Source organism: Sinohyriopsis cumingii, chromosome 19, assembly GCF_028554795.1.
Source record: "Sinohyriopsis cumingii isolate HCF-2022 chromosome 19, ASM2855479v2, whole genome shotgun sequence".
Classification (NCBI taxonomy): domain Eukaryota; kingdom Metazoa; phylum Mollusca; class Bivalvia; order Unionida; family Unionidae; genus Sinohyriopsis; species Sinohyriopsis cumingii.
Window position 1 is genome coordinate 23,542,884 of NC_142979.1, and position 22,334 is coordinate 23,565,217.

A 22,334-nucleotide genomic window follows, 5' to 3' on the forward strand; every position below is an offset into this window, starting at 1 on the left:
AAACAGGATCCAAGACATGCACTCAGAATATATCTGAAGCATACTGAGTCATGGTTAAGGATGCCTCTCTCTTGCCCTGTAAACCTGGCAACCCTCTCATCATAACTGAATTGGGTAATACATATGGCATACTCTGGCTTATCACCAGAACAGAGTCATCTGATGAAGATCTCTACTCATGAAATAAGAGCAATCTCTACAAGCCCTGCACATTCCACACAGATTTACAATGTTCAGTAATTTTGTCCCAGATCATTGTGTCTGAATTCAGCATCTAATATACAGCATGAACAGAGTATTAACAGCGTTTACATGCTGTCTGATATTGTACCATTGGGGTTTGCAATTAATCTATAATACACCACTCCCTCAATAACATGCGCCCTGATAACTCGCGAACCCACTTATAACGCGGTGTCAGGCGTGGATCCCATTTTTTAAACCCGAAAATACCCCAAAAATATATCCATATTTGTTGAACTTGAAGAAAATCGCGATCAAAATTGGTAATGGAAGCTTTGATGTATCACTCGTTTTATCATTGAAAACGGTAGATAGGACCTGGAAATTTTAATCAACACTATGAAATAACAAATTTAAAAATACAATTTTTTACATTTTCTTTCTAAACGACATTCCTAGTATACCGCACCGCAATTAATGATATGTAAGGAAATATTGATCAATGAAAATGTCACTTACGCCAAGTGGAGGAAGTACTTAATAAATAAATACAAATTAAATAAAAATTTTATCAATTGAAATTTGTGTTCTAGTTCCATCTTTTAGTTCCTTTTAAGTGTAATCGTCATAAGTGCAATGTGTCCTCTTGTAATTAAACGTAAAATGCGTCAATCTACTGTAACAGCTGTGTCCGCAAGCATTTCTCTGAGAACCTAATTAAGTGCCGACCATGTTTTGATAACTGACTTGCGGAAGTATTTGTTGTATTGTTGCACTGAATTAAAAGCTGGCCTCCTTTATATTATCACGTTAATTTTGACTTTTGAAATTTCTAAAAGGAGGTGGAATAAAAGAAAATTTAAAAGGCACAAAAATCGGACTAAGTTAAAATCTAGTGGCCTCACTCATATGTTGGGTGAACTCACTTCATTTGATCAATGGAACACTGTAATAAACATTATTATGTATGTAACAGAAACTACCTTAAATTAACCGACTCTTTCATAACTGTGATCAAAGATAACAAGGCAGCAAAGCGAAATGAATACTTTGTAAAATAAAGAGCTTGATTTCACAGATACAGACCATTGTGGGCAAGCGAGTTTCAGAGAATTCTTGAACTGGCATTTAGAGATATCCTCAGGGATGATAAGAAATTTCATTATTACTTTCAATGAAATTATGACATTAACATTGTACAAATTGAACAATAAAAAATTGAGTTTCAACGTAGACGTGTCACGAAATAATAGTCGCGTGTTTTTGACAAAAAGGAATCTTGTTTGGTGGTGTATCAACAGTTAGTCTAGTTCCCAAATTGTGGATTACCAATTTGGCAAGATAATATTAAATACCAGTAAGGGAACCAGACTCATCAAGAAAACAAAATGCAGTGACGTAATACACAGATTTTTCGCGTACACATGATGGTTGTTCAAACCAGTTGGAACGATGTTTCATATGTTGGATATTTTGAGAATAAAAATGTTATTTAAACAGAATAACGAACAACTTCATTAGAAAAAGCGCATTATTAAAAATTATTATCGATGTGATTGTAAAATGAGGATTCAGTCATTAAACAGCCAGTTCCCTAATGCCGCCCCCCCCCCCATCACCACCACAGTTTTCTTGATGTCAAAGTGACTTTTTTCAATTTTTGGAGGTCCCTTGGTAACTTGCGCCACGCTTATAGTGCGGTCTATGTTTGTGGACCCCATTGTGCGCGAATTATTGAGGGAGAGGTGTACATGTAATTCCATTGCAAAAATTGCATAAATATTTAAACTATTCATTAATTTTGTCACACATCATTATGTGTCTGAATTCAGTTGGAAAAATTAAAAGCAAAATTAGGTTAAGAAAGACTAAGTACGTGTACGGTTCATTATGTTCCAGGGTCTATGAACAGTGTCTGTACAAATTTCATTCTGCTAAAATTTTCTCATATGCGTTTCCATGTACATTTATCCATTGCAAATTTACAGCAAGAATACTTAACAATCAACACATGCTTTCAGCATGCATATAACTTTTACTTAAGATTTTGTGAATATCGAAAGAAACATGTGAAAACTACTATACTAATCATTGCACAAAGTGCAGAGAACAATTTGTGTTTGTGAACTTGCTTTTCTGTGACAATAAAATATTTTTATGAAAAATAGGAAATTATAACAAGTTTATGAACAAACCCCATACCCATGTAAAACCAGAGAACTAAGTGCAGTAGGCCTGCAATGGTCACGAGTCACTTTTATAAAAGAAATTAAGCTGAACGCATATACAATTTCAATCCCTTTCAATTTCCAGCTAATAAAATGGACATTATTTATTGGTTGACTATTTGTGTCTAATAACATCGCCAAGCCCAGCAAAACATGTTGGCAGCTTTCGTTTTTTGATGTTTATTAAATTGTGAGAATCTTTTATCAACCACCACATTGTCTTGGTTGTATATGCAGTTAAAGAAGAAACACATGTTGGCTATTGACTGAGCAACGACTGTATACAGAATTAATTGAAGACAATCACAAAGACGACCTACTGGCTTTACTTATGGATCAGTAACAAGTAACATTTCCAATAATGTTTATTTTGGCATAACACTTCAAGAACCTGGCAAAATTGCTAAATTTCAGACACTACGCCACAATTGTATTATATTAAAATGCATACACTAACTCTTCCTCAGAATGAAAATAAAATGTTTTACACACTATTTCTCATACTTAAAAAAAAATATTTTTCCTGGTGCGAGAAAAATACATGTACATGTATTTAAAATTTCAGGAACCATGCCACGATCATATTATATTCGAATTCATACACAATCTCTTTCCCAAAATGATAATAAATTTTGTATACACTATTTCACATACTTTGACCAAAAAATATTTTTTATGTGCGAATGAATATACAAAATTTTGTGAGCCATGCCACGACTGTGTTATATCTGAATTCATGTTATTGTGGGGTACGTTATAGTGGGGTCGCACTGTACTCTCCCAGCCTCTCCACAATGTCTATATTTAAAGACAGAAAGACAAATTTTCATCTTTGGGAGGTCTGGATTTAGGAGGTAGTGGGCTTATTATATTTTTAACATTAATGCGATCAGGTAATTATTCTAAGAGAAACGTAAAGTACTAAAATATTTGCTTTCTATGAATGGCCCAAATGTAAACCTTATTGTCCAAAAAGATCTGATTAAGGAAATGGAGCTACTGACTAGGTGCAAAATTTATTTTGTAAATTTTTTATAACTTGTAGTTCACCAAATTTATGGCAAATACAACATGCTTTCCAGGACATTTATTTGGTCTTTTTATTTTGTTTTTACTTTATCAATTTTAGAGGAATTTTGGCTTATATCTTGATTCTGTGTTACTCTTGAAGAATCTGAGTTCTGTCCTTGAATTGTCCTTATATTTTTTCTTCACATAAACTTATATGAATGTTTGCTCCCTCAGTGTCCTCTAGAGCTCCTATTTCCATCATAATTTTAAAACAAAAAGGCCAGCTTTCCTTCAGACTATTGCAGACTGGATGAGTTGCTGACATCTCGCACTACTTTTAGAGGCATCATCAATAGGCCATTCTTCACACAATGATGACTCCTATCCAACTTCATCCCAGCCTATTACAAACTGGTGTCCCAGCCATTAATGGAGACATTGACTGGGTAGGCATACAGCTGGACCAGAAAACCTTCCAAGACACACAGCAACTGCTTCATAGTCGTAACTATTGATGCCATGCCTAACTTTTGTAGTCATGGTGTTCTGTAAATAAGAGCAGCTTAGACCAGACCTATGAGTAAAACAATCGATGAGAGACACATCTGAGAACTACTTACAAGTTCAATGCTTGCTTTTCCAGTTCCATAGTTGTTTTCATCAACCTCCACCTTGCAAAGAGAGACACTATCCTACCTTCATGCTGAAAACTTTACTACAAGGCAGCCCTTAAATCCCAGCCTTTGTCTTAGAGTCTCATGTGTCATGGCTATGTAGAAGAGTCTCATTTTTTCATGGCTATGTAGAAGAGTCTCATGTGTCATGGCTATGTAGAAGAGTCTCATGTCATGGCTATGTAGAAGAGTCTTATGTGTTATGGCTATGTGGAAGAGTCTCATGTGTCATGGCTATGTAGAAGAGTCTCATTTTTTCATGGCTATGTAGAAGAGTCTCGTGTTATGGCTATGTAGAAGAGTCTCATGTGTCATGGCTATGTAGAAGAGTCTTATGTGTTATGGCTATGTGGAAGAGTCTCATGTGTCATGGCTATGTAGAAGAGTCTTATGTGTCATGGCTATGTAGAGGAGATCAGGAAAAAGGCTGCTAAGTAGGCATGCCCATTGACCTAGTACCCTGCCTTCATTTTCCAGATGGGACCAGAAAATTAGAATGGATCCCACTAAGGCACACACTACAGGAATAACCCGGAGCCCCTAGCTGCCATGTGGTCTAATGCACTCACTGTTATGGATCACTGCCATCTCACCTCTGTCTGCATGGGTTTGAGTCTTGGGCTCAGCCAATGTATGTACGTGAGAAAGCTTTCAGTATCTTCTTGTGGGTCGCTGGTTCCTTCCGTTTTTTTTCTTCCTCCACCATTTATACTGGCCGCCATGTATAGCCTATCTTGTGCTGAGAAATGCCATTAAACCCTACAACAGCAACAACAACAACAGGAAAAACCTATTATTAAAACTACTCTTCAGAAAGAGCCCATTTTCTCAGAGCCAGAGAAGCTGCAGTTCATATATAAGGAGCCAGCAGCCATGGCTAAATAAAGAAATATGATTAGGTAGAGTATTTAAAGAAGAAACCATTTTTTGAATTAAAGTATGCTTCTTTGATAATACTTACCTAATCATAATATGATTACACACAAGCCTTCCATCAGTTATCGACCAGGAAGAGTGTGCACTTCCACTCCATTGATAAAAGACATGTAGGATTAGGAGCCAGTAGTCTCTATTTGAGAGGATACCACTTTCAATGCTAAAACAATTAAAATAATGTTAGCATCTTTGTATTTGTTTGGGAGGACTGGATTTACAAGGTTGCTGAAGGGTTCCTAACATAGTGACAGAATAAATATTACTGTAGAAGCATAATTTACCTCAAAATTGGTTTTCATTTTAAAAACCACTGTATGAAAAAATATTTTAAAGAAAGCATGAATTGACAAATATTGGACCTAAAACTCTTGGCAAATATTTCTATACCAGCAAAACAAATATTCAGTGCAGACCCATATAAATTATCATTTTTTCTGTTGGTCAACAGCATAATCCTTTAATGTGTGTAAAAATGTATACAGATCATCATGGTCAGTATACTTATGGTAAGAATTAGGATTGAATATTTTCAACTGGTTGCAGGTACAAGCAATCCCAACATGACAGCCAATACCAGAGATGTGACAAGAGAGCAAGACAGGTATAGGCCCAGAGCAACTCCAGGCACACAATCCAGGTAACCATGCATTTTGACTGAAATTGTTTTTCCTCTTTCATTGCTTCTATGAATTACATCTGACAGCAAACCAAACCCATCTTTTCCATATATAAAGAGCTTTCTCAGAATTGATTTTCACTGCCTTATATAAGACAGTGGTCAAAAAGCAGGAAATCTTAAAGACAATGCTACTTTTGAATGCATTTTTTAAAAGCAGATGATAGGGAGACACTGCTGTCTTGATTTTTGGAAAATGGCATTATACTACTGGCTGTGCCAGATACCTGGATGGCCCAGAATATTGATTAATTAAATGAACAAGAAGAAAGTGGAGATGTTCTCTTAAATAATGTCTTGATCAGCTTAAAGACATGTACTCCAAAGGCAAGTCATGTAAAGTGTATAACCACCACACTTTTGACAGCCATGATGAAAATGGGCTTTGAGAAAGCAGGACTGGTTTGCTGTTTCTTTATTCAGGAGTTAGTTACATGTATGACATGCATACAGTAATAAAAATGTGTCCTTTTGTTCCATTAGCTTAGTATAGTAATTAATAGTACTTGTGGTCATAAGAATTAACAATGCGATAAAAACATTTTAGTTTATTTAAGAAATTACCAATATTTGAATCGTACACTGTAATTGCTCTTACACACACACACACATGCAAACTGATTGTAAAAGTGAGTAATGTAGTTATCATAAATGAATATAAATCTTTAGGAAGTAAAGATGGACACAAGCATAATTTATTACTGTAGCATTTGACCAAGTCATTGTATGACACTTTCAAGATTTTTGCACGCAAATCATAATTTGTAAATTTCCATTGTTCATCAACTTCCATAATGTACAATGTTATATATTTCACAGTGCTATCAATACCATTGGTATTAAAGCAAGCACACAAACTAGTGATGCTTTACCATCAAATATGGATGGGAAAGTGGAGTGTTTTTAGTAAATGTTTGGTACATATTTCATTATGACTTTAAGCTTGCCACCAAAAGCAATGTAAATTGGTAGTCCATGAATTTAAATTGATTCACAGTAGAATTCATTAATTTGGATGACAAAGATCTTTATGAAATTTAAAAAAATCAAAGAGAGGCACAACAATATGGCAACTTGCATCCAGGTTTGCCAGTTTGGTGTGTCATAAATCTGTGTAATTTTCCATGAAGTGTTTGCAAATGACCAGTAATTATCAAAATACTATATAAAGGTATATTCTTTGTTTTTGTCACTAAGTCCTGGTCATTTGCATTTCATTCCATAGGCACAGATGTATCTAATGTTGATGCACATTTGTGGATGTATTGGTCTGTTTTTAGCTCCACTAGCCATAGACCAGAAGAGCTTATGTGATGGCCAATTGTCTGTCATCCATTTATCTGTCATCCAATGTCCATTTATGCATTACTACTCCTAAATTACTCAGAATATTGCCTTGAAACTTTACACACACATTCTTTCTAAGTTGTTTTCAGTCATAACGAAAATGGTGCTACTCAGAAATTCAGTATGGCCATAATATTAATCCCTCTCATCATGAATGGAAAGGCATACCATCTTGGGGTTTCCTTCTCATCATGAATGGAAAGGCATACCATCATGGGGTTTCCTTCTCATCATGAATGGAAAGGCATACCATCATGGCATTTTACCATAAGACTTCTCATCATGAATGGAAAGGCATACCATCATGGGGATTCACCATAATCCTCATCATGAATGGAAAGGCATACCATCGTGGGGTTTCCTTCTCATCATGAATGGTAAGGCATAAGATCATCGGGTTTCCTTCTCATCATGAATCTTACAATGTCTGATTGATCATAAATGAAAATGTTTCCACTCTAACATAAAATTTGGCCACTACAGTCACCATCTTGAAAATGTTTTCACTATTCTTAAAGACTTTCGTGCCAAATCAAACAGGGTTTTAGCTAAAAGACTTTTTATGATGTCTAGTTGGTGCAGAATTAAAATGTGCTGATCAGACATCCAATGTCTCTGCCACAGCAGCCATGTTAAAAATATTGTTTTCACTTTCACTTCTCTTCCTAAACAGATTTTCATACTGAACTAGGGTTTTCACCAAAAGACTTCTTATGGTGTGTAGATGGTCCTAAATGAAAATTATTCCACCTGGACATCATCAGGTTTTTACTAAAAGCTTTCTTATGATGTCTAGTTGGCCCTAAGTGAAAAAAGTGCCAACCTGACATCCAGCTTTGTCACCACAGCAGCTGTTTTGAAATTTTTGCTATTACCTTTTGAATGGAAAGTCATATGAGCATGGGAGTATTACAATAAAAACTTTCTTATAGAATCTAATTGGTCTTAAGTAAAAAATTTGCTTCAGTCCAATATAGCCAGCACAGAGGCCATCTTGAAAATCATATTGCTGCTCCTCCTAGACAGAAAACCATAACAGTGTGGTTTTTTGATGCCAGGTGACTTGCGATGTCAAGTTGGTTTTACATGGTAATGGCACCAATCTGACATCCACTGACGCCACCATTGAAAATCTTGTTATTACTGCTACTTATAAATACAAAATCATATTGATATGTAGTTTCACATAAAAAATTATATAATTAATATTTGGTTGGCCATAAGTGAAAATCTGATCTCAAATATGACTTTCACAATGAACATATTGAAAATCTTGTCACTAATTCGCCTGAAGTGATGGTCTTATCAATATGGAATTTTCACCAGAAGTCTACTAATGGTGTCTCTTTTATCCTAAATGAAAATGGTGCCAATCTTTCATCCAATAAAGCTGTCTCAATGACAGATTTGAAAATCGGACTGCTCAAGAATATCAGAGAGGTTTGAAAGCTCTTGTCTTGAATATCTGGAATTCTTTTTGAACAGTAGAGTACCAGGCTCTTCAATGAACTCTTGTTTATCTATTCCTGGCAATATTTAGTGGCAATTGTACACAGGCTGCAGTACTACATATGGTCATGTTTTGAGTAGCTGCATATTAAATTGCAACAGTACCTCCTCCATATCATTTAGCTGTATGTCAAACTGCAACAATACCTCCTCCATATCATTTAGCAATTAAAGTATATGATTATGCAAATGTAGTTACATGAACTGAAACTTTTGGTGTTTGCAGTCTAGAACATTTTTACATAAAACGCCAAGTGCAGCCTAACAAATCTTTTTTTTTTTAAACTATGATGTATTTAACCTTTATACTTGGAAAAACTGTCTGCATTGGTCCCTTGAATGTTATAGATTTCCAGATTTCACTTGATATTTTTATATTTATTCAGAATTGAAACTCTTTTATCCAACAGTTTGTCTTAGCAACCTCAGATTAACAATAAATCTTAAATTTAGTCTTAGCTTAAGCTATTTCATTGATAAATTTTAAGTTGGACTTACATTTTACCAGTCATATCACTGGATTCTATACTTAAGTTTAAATTCTGCTGCTTCCAAGCCATTGTTCTAACAAAATAGTAATTTTATTTCTTCAAGTAGATATTCCCTTTCAGTTGTCTGGAAAAAATGTGCTGAACTAAATTCAATATTATTATTATAATACCCGACAGCACAACAGCCAAATTAATTTTAGTAAATAAATCAATTTCAATTTCATTTAGAAGAACAAAAGACCCCTCTTAATATTTTCTCATGAATATTAATGACTGACTCAAAGTGAGGCTAACTGAACATAGCTGTCTATAGTGATATATTGGCTACTTCTTACAGTGACAAGGAATTAGATTTTTTGCCGCCACTTACCTTTTTATTTGTTGAAGCAAGCTTATATGAAGGTAAATAAGAAGTCATCTGGTGATAAATCCATGAACAAGGGATTCAGGTATTTCAGTGAAGGATGCATCCAAGATCTAAGAGGTAAGTGTTGTTTTCCTTATCATCCACACTGTGTTGGAAATAATTGTTTCACCGATACATTTGCTTTGCACTCCTTTTCTTTCCCTCTGTTAAAGCTATTAGCACTCATCCCCTAAACAAAATGGGAGATTTCCTACATCAGTTTATATCCTGACCAGTCTGTCCAAGATTATATCTCTCCATAAGGTATCATTTTCCCAAAGATTATTGCCAGTTTACAATAACACTGGACAACAAATTTTTACAAAAGTCATGTTACTGAAATAAAATTAGTCAATTCTTATCAATTTTTATGTGCTGAACACGAATATGACAGTCAAATTGCAAAATTGGCTCTAGTTTTTTTGTAATCTGCAAGAAATTAATGTTTACATAACGAAATGCATTCCAATAGTAAAAGGTCAACTGTAATAGCCTACCTATAAAAAATCAAGTCATTGACTACATCTTAGATTTCTTCGCCTGTCTCTTGTACGTTCGGGAGCATCTCTGAGGAGTGTCCAGCAGTAGTCAGCCAGCATTGTAGTGGACCATTTTCCCTGGTATCTTTGTTCCATTGTTGCGATATCTTGATGAAAACGTTCGCCGTGTTCATCACTAACAATACCACAGTTGCTAGGAAAGAAATCCAAATGGGAATGAAGGAAGTGAATCTTTAGAGACATATTGCAGCCAAGTTTCTTATACTTCATCAACATGTCTTCTACTAGTTCCTTATAGTTTTCTGCCCTAACATTTCCGAGGAAGTTTGTAGAAACTAGGCGAAAAGCATTCCATGCTTGTTTCGCGTCACCTTCCAGCAAGTTGTTGAACCGGTCATCTTTGAAAAGCTCTCGAATCTGAGGACCCACAAAAACTCCCTCTTTAATCTTTGCTTCGCTGAGTCGAGGGAATTTTTCATGCAGGTATCGGAATGCTGGCAAAGTCCGGTCAATGGCTTTCACGAAGTTCTTCATCAAACCTAGTTTGATGTGAAGGGGTGGTAGCAAGATTTTCTGAGCCTCAACCAGAGCTGGGTGTTGGATATTCTTCTCTCCAATGGCTACATTCTGCCTGTGAGTCCATTCCTTCCTCATGTAGTGCATTTCCCTTGCTCGGCTATCCCACTCGCATAAGAAACACATGTATTTTGTATATCCTTGCTGCAGTCCCATTAAAAGGGCAACTACCTTCAAATCACCACAGAGGTGCCAGCTGTACTTGTTATACTCAATGGAATTCAGTAGCTGCCTTAAGTTATCGTATGTCTCTTTCATGTGGACAGCATACGCTACTGGAATAGATGGAAGAATGTTTCCATTGTGCAAAAGCACAGCCTTGAGACTCAGTTTCGAAGAGTCCACAAATAGTCTCCATTCTTGTGGGTCATGAGTGATTTTTAAAGCATTCATGAGGCCCTCAATATCGGAACAGAATATCAGATTACTTTCCTTTCTGAAGAAAGGCTCCAATTGCTGGTGGCGCTTTCGATATGCAGTAATTGTGACATCTTCTTCTAGAAGATTCCATTGTTGGAGTCTTGATCCTAGCAATTCTGCCTTGTTCTTTGATAAGTCCAAATCACGAATCAGGTCATTTAGTTCTTCCTGTGTTATTCTGTGTGGGGTTGATGATGCACCACAGTGAAAATCTGGATCACTGCATGCTGATGGACCAGGAGAAGAACAGGTCGACTCACCTTTGTCTTCGTCAGATGAATCAAGAGAATATTCTGCTGGAGGTTATGGAATAGGAAGTCCCTCACCATGTGGAACTGGTCTCAATGCAGACGGAATGTTTGGGTAGACTATTCTCGACTTCTTTCGCTTCGTTATTCCGCCGGAAAGAGGAGGAACCAAGCAGAAGTAACAGTCATTTAGGTGGTTGCTTGGCTCTCTCCACACCATTGGGACTGCAAACGGCATTGATGACCTTTTGCAATTCAACCACTGTGAAAGCTGTGTTGTACATGTAGCACAGCATATATGCGGAGCCCAAGGCTTGTCTTGGTCACCAACCTTGCATCCGAAGTAAAGATGATATGCCTTCTTCACTTGAGAATTGATACTTTTCTTCTGGTTGGCAAATGTCACTTCCCCACAAATATAGCAAAAATTGTCCGCGGTATTAACACACTTTCGAGGCATTACTGTTCTTTATTGTACGTAAATGGATAAAATAATAAGTTTTATGTAACAGTAGCTTGAACTGTCTCGCACAACGTCTAAAATATTTTAAATGCTGAACCTATCTGATTGGGCTTTATATAGTACACTGCTTACGTCAGCTTCAGCAGCCGCCTGGCATTAGTATAATAGGCCTACACATGTATAGTACACTGCTGACGTCAACTTACTTCAGCAGCCGCATGGCATTAGTATTGCATTGCATCAGAAAATGATGCAATCAACTGTGGATGATGTGAGCATGATGGTATTATGCAATGTTACATCATTATTCCGGATGTTGCTGCAGTCCTACTGGAGAAATTTACACAGTGAAACATAGAAAATGAGGTATATGAATATCTTCAAAACGAGAGCCAATACAAATTTTTCACGGTTATATTCGTGTTCGGCACACCAAAATACTACAGATTAGGGCCTTTTCAAGTCAGTAATGATTTCACTGTTGACCAGTGTAATCAAAATAACTTGATCAAGTTTCAGATCTCCAAGCAATATCAAGGCTAGAATATGTATGGCATTGATAACTTTACATGTAAAACAGTTCTCAGTTTTGTGGTACCAAATTTACCATAATACATTGTAAAAAAATTCAAATCAAAGTGTTACAGGCAAAATGAGAGTAGAGTAGCTATTGTTATGATTATTATTAGTGAGACCTTCAATAATGGATCTGAGGTGACGGGCAAGTGTTATAGATCTCAGAAGAAAATGAAACACAACATCAGATTACAGTAATTTGTATGATTATGCATATTGCTTGAATCATAAAATTTTCAAGCTTATTTTGTAACAGGAAAAATAAATCTAAAAATAGATGTTTCATATGGTTACATTTTAATCATTGCAGGTCATATTTAAAGAAATATCGAAGGTTACATCAACATCTGCATTCTGCAATTGCCCTATAGAACTAACAGGATCATGTGGACATATTGTTGGTCAACTCTATCAGCTAGCCAAATACAAACTGCTGGGACAAAGGGCACTTCTAGAAGATATAGCACAAACATTCCAGCCTCAAACCTGGCATGCTCCAAGAGGGGGAAAAAACTTAAAGGAAAAGCAGTACCAAATATTGAAATAAGAGGATATGCTAATACAACAGACACCTCATGGGATAAAATCTACACTATACAACCCTATTCCTGGGGATAATGTGGACTCGGAACACAATATATTCATCCTAAAAAATGCTGACAGTTCCATGTTCATCTTACCAGCATTGAAATTACCTTCCGCCACATCGGCACAAACAAAATTTGGTTTAGTACCTCGTAGTTCTGTCCTAAGCTACCAACAAAAGCCAGAGACTCACTGTATTATAATTATGTATGATGACACATCATTTCCAGACCTGCTCTGCTCTAATTACGTGACAAATCATCTTCAGATAGCAATAAAAAATCCTCAAAGTATACAGTTGGAGGGTTTAAATATGACCATGGGCAAAATAAAAAATTTTGAATATAAAATAATACTCCAAAGCCAGAGTTCATTGTGGCACAGGATCAGAAGAAATAGAATTACAGCATCAAGAGTAGGAGAGATTTACAGATGCCACAAGGATCCCACCATCTTAGCTAGAAGATTAAAATCAGCAAGAAATGTTACATCTGTAGCTATGATCCAAGGGTTGGCAACAGAACCTGAAGCAGCAAAAACCCATCCATTACCCAACAAAACCCATGTTAACCTCTATCCTTGCAGAGTGATTGTAAATTTTTGATGTCCTTGGTTTGCTGCAAGTCCAGACAGAAAAGTATACAATCCCAAAACTAACCCATCTTTTGGTTTATTAGAAATTAAGTGTCCTCCAGTCAGGACTGTCCTAGAGCTCTCATATCTGGCAAATGATCAAAATGGAGTTCTGAATGTGAACAAATATCACAAGTACTAGTACCATATTTTGACACAGCTTGCAGTTACAGGATTACAGTGGTTGGGTTGTTTGATTTGGTGTCAAAATGACCAGCGTATAGAAACAATATATTTCAACCAAGCTGTTTGGCAGCAAGTAAAATATAAGGTTGATTACATTTATTTCAATTACTATCTTTAACAAGGCAAAACCTGTATAGAATAATATGAGACTTGTCACTTGAAAACCTATTTAAGTCGAAATGTTCTATTTGCAACTGGTTTTTCAGTCTTTAACAAGGCAAAACCTGTATAGAATAATATGAGACTTGTCACTTGAAAACCTATTTAAGTCGAAATGTTCTATTTGCAACTGGTTTTTCAGTCTTTCACATGCTTCCAATTTATGCCGAAGTTTCTCCTCCTACTCTTCTATCCTTTGCTGATATAAGGATTGTTCTTGATTGTCATTAATGGATTTGGCTTCTGTGTCAGCAAACAGATCTGTCCCAGTTACTTCATTATCCATTCTGTTAAATGAAAAAAGCATCCTTGTATAATCCAACAGTTTTATGTCATTATAAACACTAAAATATTTCACCCATTTTTCAGGAATCTGCTGTATCTACAATTACTAATGATGTAATAAAACCTCTTTTAAATTACCTTTCTACACTGTGGTTTTTAAAGAACTATTTCATTAAAATGTTGCATTCAAGTTTTGTTTATTATAATATCAATGACTGTTGTAATAAATTCATTGTCTAACAGCATCTGAAAAAAATATTTTCTTTTTTTAATTTCCTTCTCATTTCACAAAACATATTCTTAATTAACTCCTTGAAACTGTAATCGATTCTTCAGAAGCAAATACTTTTCCTAGTAAGGGTTGCCTGGGTATTTTTCACTGCTCCAATCAAATTTTGATGGCACTGCTTCAGGGCATAGTCTTTTTTGTGCTGATGTCCAATACTTGCAATCATCCCTTGTAAAATGTTTTGAACACATGACTGTTGACTTTGTAACCTAGTCAGTTCAAATAAACAAAATATGTTGCATAAAAGGACAAATACACAATACTAAGAAGAAATATTTCAGGCTTTTACTAATAAAAATGTTACTATTAAGTAGTAACTGAATTTCAGTAAAAGAGAGCAAGTCTTTGAAATAAAGAACTTTTATGTACTGAAAAATAGTAAAAGACAGCTGGAAATTTTAAATAAAATGAAATATAAAAAAACATTACTTCATATTTTGAAAACAAATATTAAAGTGCAAAACTTCACTTAAACATGAGTAACAAATGGATATAATTTATAATACTCACTTGAAAGAGTTGGCCATCTCTTCTTATCTTTGTTATCCATTGCTTTTTCAATGTAGGATTCTTTGGAATCAAATGAAAATGAAGTGTTAGATCATATCATGAATCTGACATACCACTAAGCACACAACAGTGCTGTGCTGAGTTAATTGTATCCATAACTTATGCAGTTTCTCAGTTAGCCTCATTCTGGCAATCTGTAATTGTCTTCAAGGCATTGTGGGTAAAACTGCAGAAGTTATAATTTACTAGCTTACTAGCTTATACCTTACATCAGTGAAACAGCTTTCAAATGATGACCTAATCCCAGTCATACCCATAATGCTTTGCAGAAAGTAACCCACAGTGACTTGTAAAGATGGTGCCCATTGGTAGAAGAATTTTTGTTTTCCATTGTGTATTATATATTCGGCTTAAGACTGAAATTAAAAATACATTTTCTTGCAAAGATACAATTTAGTTTCCTTGTGGTTTCCATATTTGCATTTGGTGAAGTAATTTTTCAGAAAACTGAATAATGCACAACCTGACCATGTTGAGACAGACTGTAGTCATTTATTATAAATAACTGGAGATATTGTGAAAATGAGTGCATACAAGATTATTAATGTTTGTAAATGATGGCTTCCATGAGTATGGTATATACAAACTTGTATGTTGTAGAATGAAACATCATTTATCCAAACTTTGCTTCCCCATAATGTTGCTTTTTCCAAACTACAGGTATGTGCCTCTACCTGAACTGGAACTACCCAACTTCACATTATCCCAACATTTTTCTTGTCTTCCAGGGAGTTGTGATAAATGAAGGGTCTGCTAGTGTAAACTGAATGATGTCAAAGACACCATTATGTTGTGAACACCTGGCTCGATATTCACTAAATACCTACACTGGAATGTACACACAAACTCAATACTATATATTTGAAGTGAATTTATTTATTTATATGAAAGAGATTTTAAAGTTTAATTTTACCTGAAAAATGTTGCTAAATATAGAGGGTTATTGTATGTAAACTTAATGAATAAACCAGTCAGGGCAGGGTAATCAGTAGAACAAACAACATAGACCCTGATCTGCCAGCACTTTATGTGATGGTAGGTCAGAGTCTCTCTTCTTTTTGCAATTAGACTTTTAATTGTGTATGTACTGTACATAAATATCCAAGAAAACAATATTTGAGTTTGAGATTGCACTAGGGTTGATGAATTTTGTGAATATGAAACCTGTTCTTTAATTATAAAAATGTCCTGGTTCCATGAAAGCTATCTGTAATAGCTTCATTGTATTACATTTAGAATCATAATCCCCATACCTTTCAAACTCTAATTATAATAAGGAAAACAAGTTACTTTAGAGATATTGTAATTTCTTAATTTCACTTAATACACTAAAATTGTATAAAACATGTCTACCAATCAAATCATAACTTGTAAGCAAAAATATTCATTTTTCATGCCTGCCCAAGTCAGCAGTGTAATCAAGTTTTTTTTCTGTATTGTCTAGGACCAGCAGAACCTCTGGAACACAGCATGATGATGATGGTGAGGATTCCAATTCTAGACCACAACGAACCAGAGTGAATAATGTGTTCACCTACAATGGAAGTCTGGCAGCTCAGACAAACAAGGTAGATATATAAGATATAGATATATAAGTCAAAAGAGTTGCTTTTAATTGTATTCATTTGATGTTGATGATATAACTGTTCATTCTTTTGTATCAAGGAGATCACTAAGTTTAGATATGCAACCACAAACCATTGCAAGTTCTATCAATGGTGCTAAGAGCCATTTGGGAAGAAAACTAAAAAACAAAAAGCTCAGCCCCAAAACATGAGTACTATTGAGTGACAATGACTCTGTCTTAGAAAAGATAATAAAGACAGACATGCTTAATGCCTACTGTAGTAATTAGCTAAATTATTCATAGATATTATTTAATATGAATTCTGAGATCTAAATCCAACATGATGCCAACAACCTTTGCACACATCTTCTAGCTTATTTTAACTACTTGTATTAAAGGTTGTTCCATTTAAACAGGTTTTTAGCTCTACTGGTCATAGACCAGAAGAGCTTATGGTATGGTCTTTAGACTGTTGACCATCATCTATCAGTCCATTAACACAAGTTTGTAATCATTGTTTTCTTTCTCATAAATTTGTAAAATTGTCTCGAAACTTTACACAAACATACTATGGTCTAGTTCGTTCTGAATAAAAAAGGTGGACATCGAATCTGACCACCACCTTCTGTCTCCCCTTTAGTACAAGTTTGTGCATGAACTACTTGGATGATTGCCTTGAAACTTTAAACTTGCATTTATTCCATAGTCTTGTTGGGCCTAAATGAATATTATGCTGGTCAGGCATCTAATATGACTAAATGACTAATATGACTTAAATTGTTAAAGCTATATTAAAAATCCCAAAATACACAAACTTATCTGTTATGACCAGCACAGGTCTAGTTGGTCTTAACACATTACCCCTGGAGGTTTTTGTCGTTTTTGACTGAAATTTGAGTAGGGAACAAATTTTGAAAGCTATTTCTGAATGCATCTGAAAACACCAACTTCCAGGTGATCTTCCAATAACATACTAGTCCAATGTACCTATCAGACCTCACCCATTTGTACACACCAGCAAGATACTTACACTCCTCTTCTGACAATCATATACTCATTATTCCCACTATGAAAACAAAGTCATATGGACAGCGTTCTTTTGCATACCAGGGCCCAGCAATGTGGAATGAATTGCCCACTGAACTTAGACACAAAGACACAGTGATCACATTCAAAAGGGCTCTCAAAACTCACTTATTTCAACTGCAAGAACAAACTTAAAGACCTTAAATATTCTCAGCATGTTTTTTAATGTTTTCTAATTTCATGGTGTTTGTTTTTGTAATCATATCATTATATGTTTTTTATCTTATAGGTGTTGTCTAATGTTGTAAAGCGCTTAGAGCTTCTAAAGATTAGGCGCTATACAAAGTCCTCATTATTATTATTATTATTATTATTATTTGACTTGTGCATGAGCAGAAGGGTAAAAGTTGGAGTTATTTTAGTTTTTTTTGCTTAACAGACCCATTATTTTCATATAGAGACCAGTTTTTATTCCAAATGCTCATCTTATTCTACTTTTTGCAAAGGTTCATCTGTCTGTTTACAGTTCATACTGGTTTGCCTTAGATCTGAGACCAAAAAGTCTAAAATCCTGACACAAAATCGGATCCTGACCACTGGCAAAATTTTTTGTAGAAAAAAATTGGGTCCAAAAATTGAGGTTGTTCCCTCTGTATTTTGTAGTGCAACTAGAAATTCCAGATTATTTGGTATCATTGTAGAGCTATATCTGTCTACCTTTCTATTATACCACCCACTTTAGTGTATCTTACATAACCTTGATGCTACAGAGCTCGGCATTAGGCTACTACCTCCTGCCACTTAAACTTGTCACCAGGGGTTAATGTGTTAAACTGAAATGGTGCCAGTCTGATGTCAAGTATGGCAGTCATAGTGGCCATCTTGAAAATCTTTATGTCACTACTCTTCCTTTACAGATAGACATATCAACATGGTTTTTTTTTATATTAAAAGACTTATTACGGTGCCTAGTTTATCCCAAATTAAAATGGTGCCAATCTGATGTCCTAATGTCCAATATGGCCACAATGGCAGCGATCTTGTAAATCCCCTTGTCAACTAAACTTGTTCTTATGTCTTGTTCACCTTAAATGAAAATTGTATCAGTCTGATGTTCAGTATGGTCACTATAGTGTCATCTTAAAAATCTTGTTATAACTACTTCTGGTCATATCAATTCATTCATGGTCATATCCATTAATTCATGGTCATATCAGCATGGGGTTACTCTCAAAGACATCTTATGTTGTCTAGTGTAAAATGATACTGAACTCACATCCAGTATGGCCACCATTACAGCCTTCTTGAAAATATTATAACTTCTCCTACTTGGATGGGCATCCATCTTTGAAAAATCTTGTTATCATGACTCTTCTTGAACACTCATACTGAGGTGAGGTTTTTCAACAAAAGATTTCATAATGATGTCCAGTTGGTCTTAAATAGTACCAATCTGACATCCAGTATGGACACCACAGCAGCCATCTTGAAATTCTTGTTACTGCTACTCCTACTGAATGGAGCGTCATATCTTAACATAATGTTATTGGCAATATCAGCATAGAGTTTCACCGGTAGACTTCATATGATATCAGTCTTAAATGAAAGCTAATTTGAGAATTTTGTTATTATTGCTGAAGGCTGTCAGAGATGGTTTTTAACACTCTACATTTAAAAGGAAGAAAGGATCTCATTTTGTATTCCTGAAATATATTGTTACACAGTACTTTTCATAGTACTTTAGGGGCCTTGAGTGGCTGTGTGATCTAAAGCACTCACCATTATAGATCAATGCCATCGCACCTCTGTCCACATGGGTTCAAGTATCGGGGTCAGCCAGTGTGGGTACATGAGAAAGCTTTCCAGTAGCTTCTTGGTGGTCAGTGGTTCTTTCCGGGGTTTTCTCTGGTTCTTCCTGCACCATTTATACTGGCTGCCATGTATAGCCTATCTTGTGCTAAAAATGGCCTTAAACCCTATAACAGCAAAAACAACAACAACATAGTACTTTGTCAGACATTTTAAGGGATTCTTGTTAAAAATATATGCCAAGATACTCATATTACACATTAAGTTCATATGAAAATTATACAAAATTCTAAATAGTAGCTGTGTCCACACCACATTTAATGTGCTTTCCTTAGGCCCCATGTATGTTTTGCTGAAACATCCCAAAGTGTGTGTTTGATTTGGATTTTTAATGTAGCTTTAAAAAAATTTCAGTCATATCACTATGATATCTGCAGCATGGCAGTTTATAGTGATGTCCTACACTGGGGCATTGTGCCACAGACATGTGGCATTATGTCCCACCCAGTCACAGTATTCTGACACCAGGCCGACCAGTCCTAAAACTAACCACCTAATGCTGAGCACTTGGCAGGTGTTAGTACCATTTTTGTAAGTCTTTGTATGACTTGGCCAGGGTTCAAACCCATGACCTCTAACCACTTAGGCCACTGGAGTAGTCTAAAACATGCCAAAGACAGCAGGTAGCTTTTCAGTCTTCTTTAAGATTGCTGTCCATATGTAGACTGTCAACATTTAGAGGTTAGGCCCTAAACCAAAGCCATTGACAGCAAACCAGGCCTTTTTGAAACAAAGTCTGTGACAGCAAATTAGATCTTTTTGAAATAAAGCTAATGACAACAAACTAGGCCTTTCTGAGACAAAACCAATAACAACAAACCAGGCCATTCTTTTAAACAAAGTCAATGACAGCAAAATAAGCCTCTTTGAGACAAAACTTTTATCATTTCAATATATAAACAGTTCTTTCAAAACTTTGTTTTGCTTCCCAACGATAGTGCTGGTTAGACAGTAGTTAAAAAGTGGAAAATTTTATAGGTGGTAAGGGTGTTTAATTTTTTCAAAGCACATAGCAGGTAGATGCTGCTGTCTCAGTTAAGGAAAACCATCATCATACAGTTGCTTGTACCAGAAAAATGCAACTCCCAGATTTTTGTGTCATGGCCCAGGCTATTTCTGGATGAAATGAATGTAACCACAGTGGAGATGTATTCCCAGATAAGGTCTCAATTGACGTGAAGATGTATTCCTTCAGCCAATTCACTCAGAGCAAGGTGGATTAACGCCACACATAACAAAATGTCACTTTGGAAGGAAATAATTAAAATGGACTTTGAGAAAATGGAACTGCTGCGCTGATGGCTCATTCAGCACTTAGTTAGGCACTGGTCATTTAATTGTGAGGTTGGGGGGAGCCATGAATTTTCTGTCAAGCTTGGGATATTTTCATTTTCTTTTGCCACAAGATAATTTTTTATTAAAAAAATAATGAAACAGATATATTAGCATCTTTCTGTAAATCAAAGAATATTTTTGCAATCTGTTTGGAAGGAGGGGCACATCCTTTTTTTTAAATATTGTAGGCATTTTTTTATGTATTGGAATTGTGAATAGTACTAAGATCAGCAAATGTAAAATATGCAGTGGAAACATTTTAATTTTTCCACAAGCAACTGATTTAAATCAGACAGCATGATTGCTTTCATATATATATATATATATATATATATATATATATATATATATATATATAATGTTCAGTATGAAACAAGATTTAGTAAGAGATAATACAGTGCTTTATGAACAATACAGTATGTTGCATATATTATTGGATTAATAGAGACTAACATAATTTTCAAGTATGTGTGCTGGGAAGGGTTCTAATTCTGATATTTGATTTTCTTTAATCCCATCACAGTAACATTTCTCAGATGTTTCCTAATTTGGATTGCATAAAGTTTTGGGGAGTAATATATAATGCACTCAATTTATTACTAGAGTATCAGACGTAGTAATTGCATTAATCTCTGTTTATGAAATATTGCATGCAAACAAATTATATTCAGTAAATTTTGAAATTTGGCATGCAAATAAATTGTATTCAGTAAATTTCCATTGTTTGTCATCTTCTGTAAATGTATTATGCTACATATTTCTCAGCACTATAAATACTGCTTGTATTGAAAGAGGCACAAATGCTTTTCAACTGAATATGGCAATGGAGGGACACTTTCAGTATCAGCTTGGAATATATTTCATTGTGTTGTTCACTTTGTTGTCTAGCTTACCCATGAATACCATGAAAATTGATACCCATGAATAACATGAAAACTGATACCCATGAATACCATGAAAATTGATACCCATGAATACCATGAAAATTGATACCCATGAATACCATGAAAATTGATACCCATGAATACCATGAAAAATTGATACCCATGAATACCATGAAAAATTGATACCCATGAATACCATGAAAATTTATACCCATGAATACCATGAAAATTGATACCCATGAATACTAGGAAAATTGATACCCATGAATACCATGAAAATTTATACCCATGAATACCATAAAAATTGATACCCATGAATAACATGAAAACTGATACCCATGAATACCATGAAAACTGATACCCATGAATACCATGAAAATTGATACCCATGAATAACATGAAAATTGATACCCATGAATAACATGAAAAATTGATACCCATGAATACCATGAAAAATTGATACCCATGAATACCATGAAAATTGATACCCATGAATACCATGAAAATTGATACCCATGAATAACATGAAAACTGATACCCATGAATACCATGAAAATTGATACCCATGAATAACATGAAAATTGAATTCCAGGAATACCATGAAAATTGATACCTATGAATACCATGAAAATTAAACTCCATGAATACCATGAAAATTGATACCCATGAATACCATGAAAATTGATACCTATGAATACTAGG

General features: G+C 35.1%; 1 protein-coding gene across 2 annotated transcripts in view; it reads left to right on the forward strand.

Annotated features, from left to right (window-relative positions):
• Positions 1–22,334, forward strand: part of LOC149775279 (TRAF-type zinc finger domain-containing protein 1-like) — a 68,265-nt gene that overhangs the window by 37,166 nt on the left and 8,765 nt on the right. For both annotated transcript variants that reach the window (XR_016416596.1, XM_089944179.1), the window contains exons 9-10: positions 5,576–5,669; positions 16,396–16,519. Coding sequence is in view for 1 of the 2 variants with exons in the window: in XM_089944179.1 (XP_089800305.1) it covers positions 5,576–5,669; positions 16,396–16,519 (218 nt within the window). In the remaining variant the exon portion in view is untranslated. The remainder of the gene's footprint in view (positions 1–5,575; positions 5,670–16,395; positions 16,520–22,334) is intronic.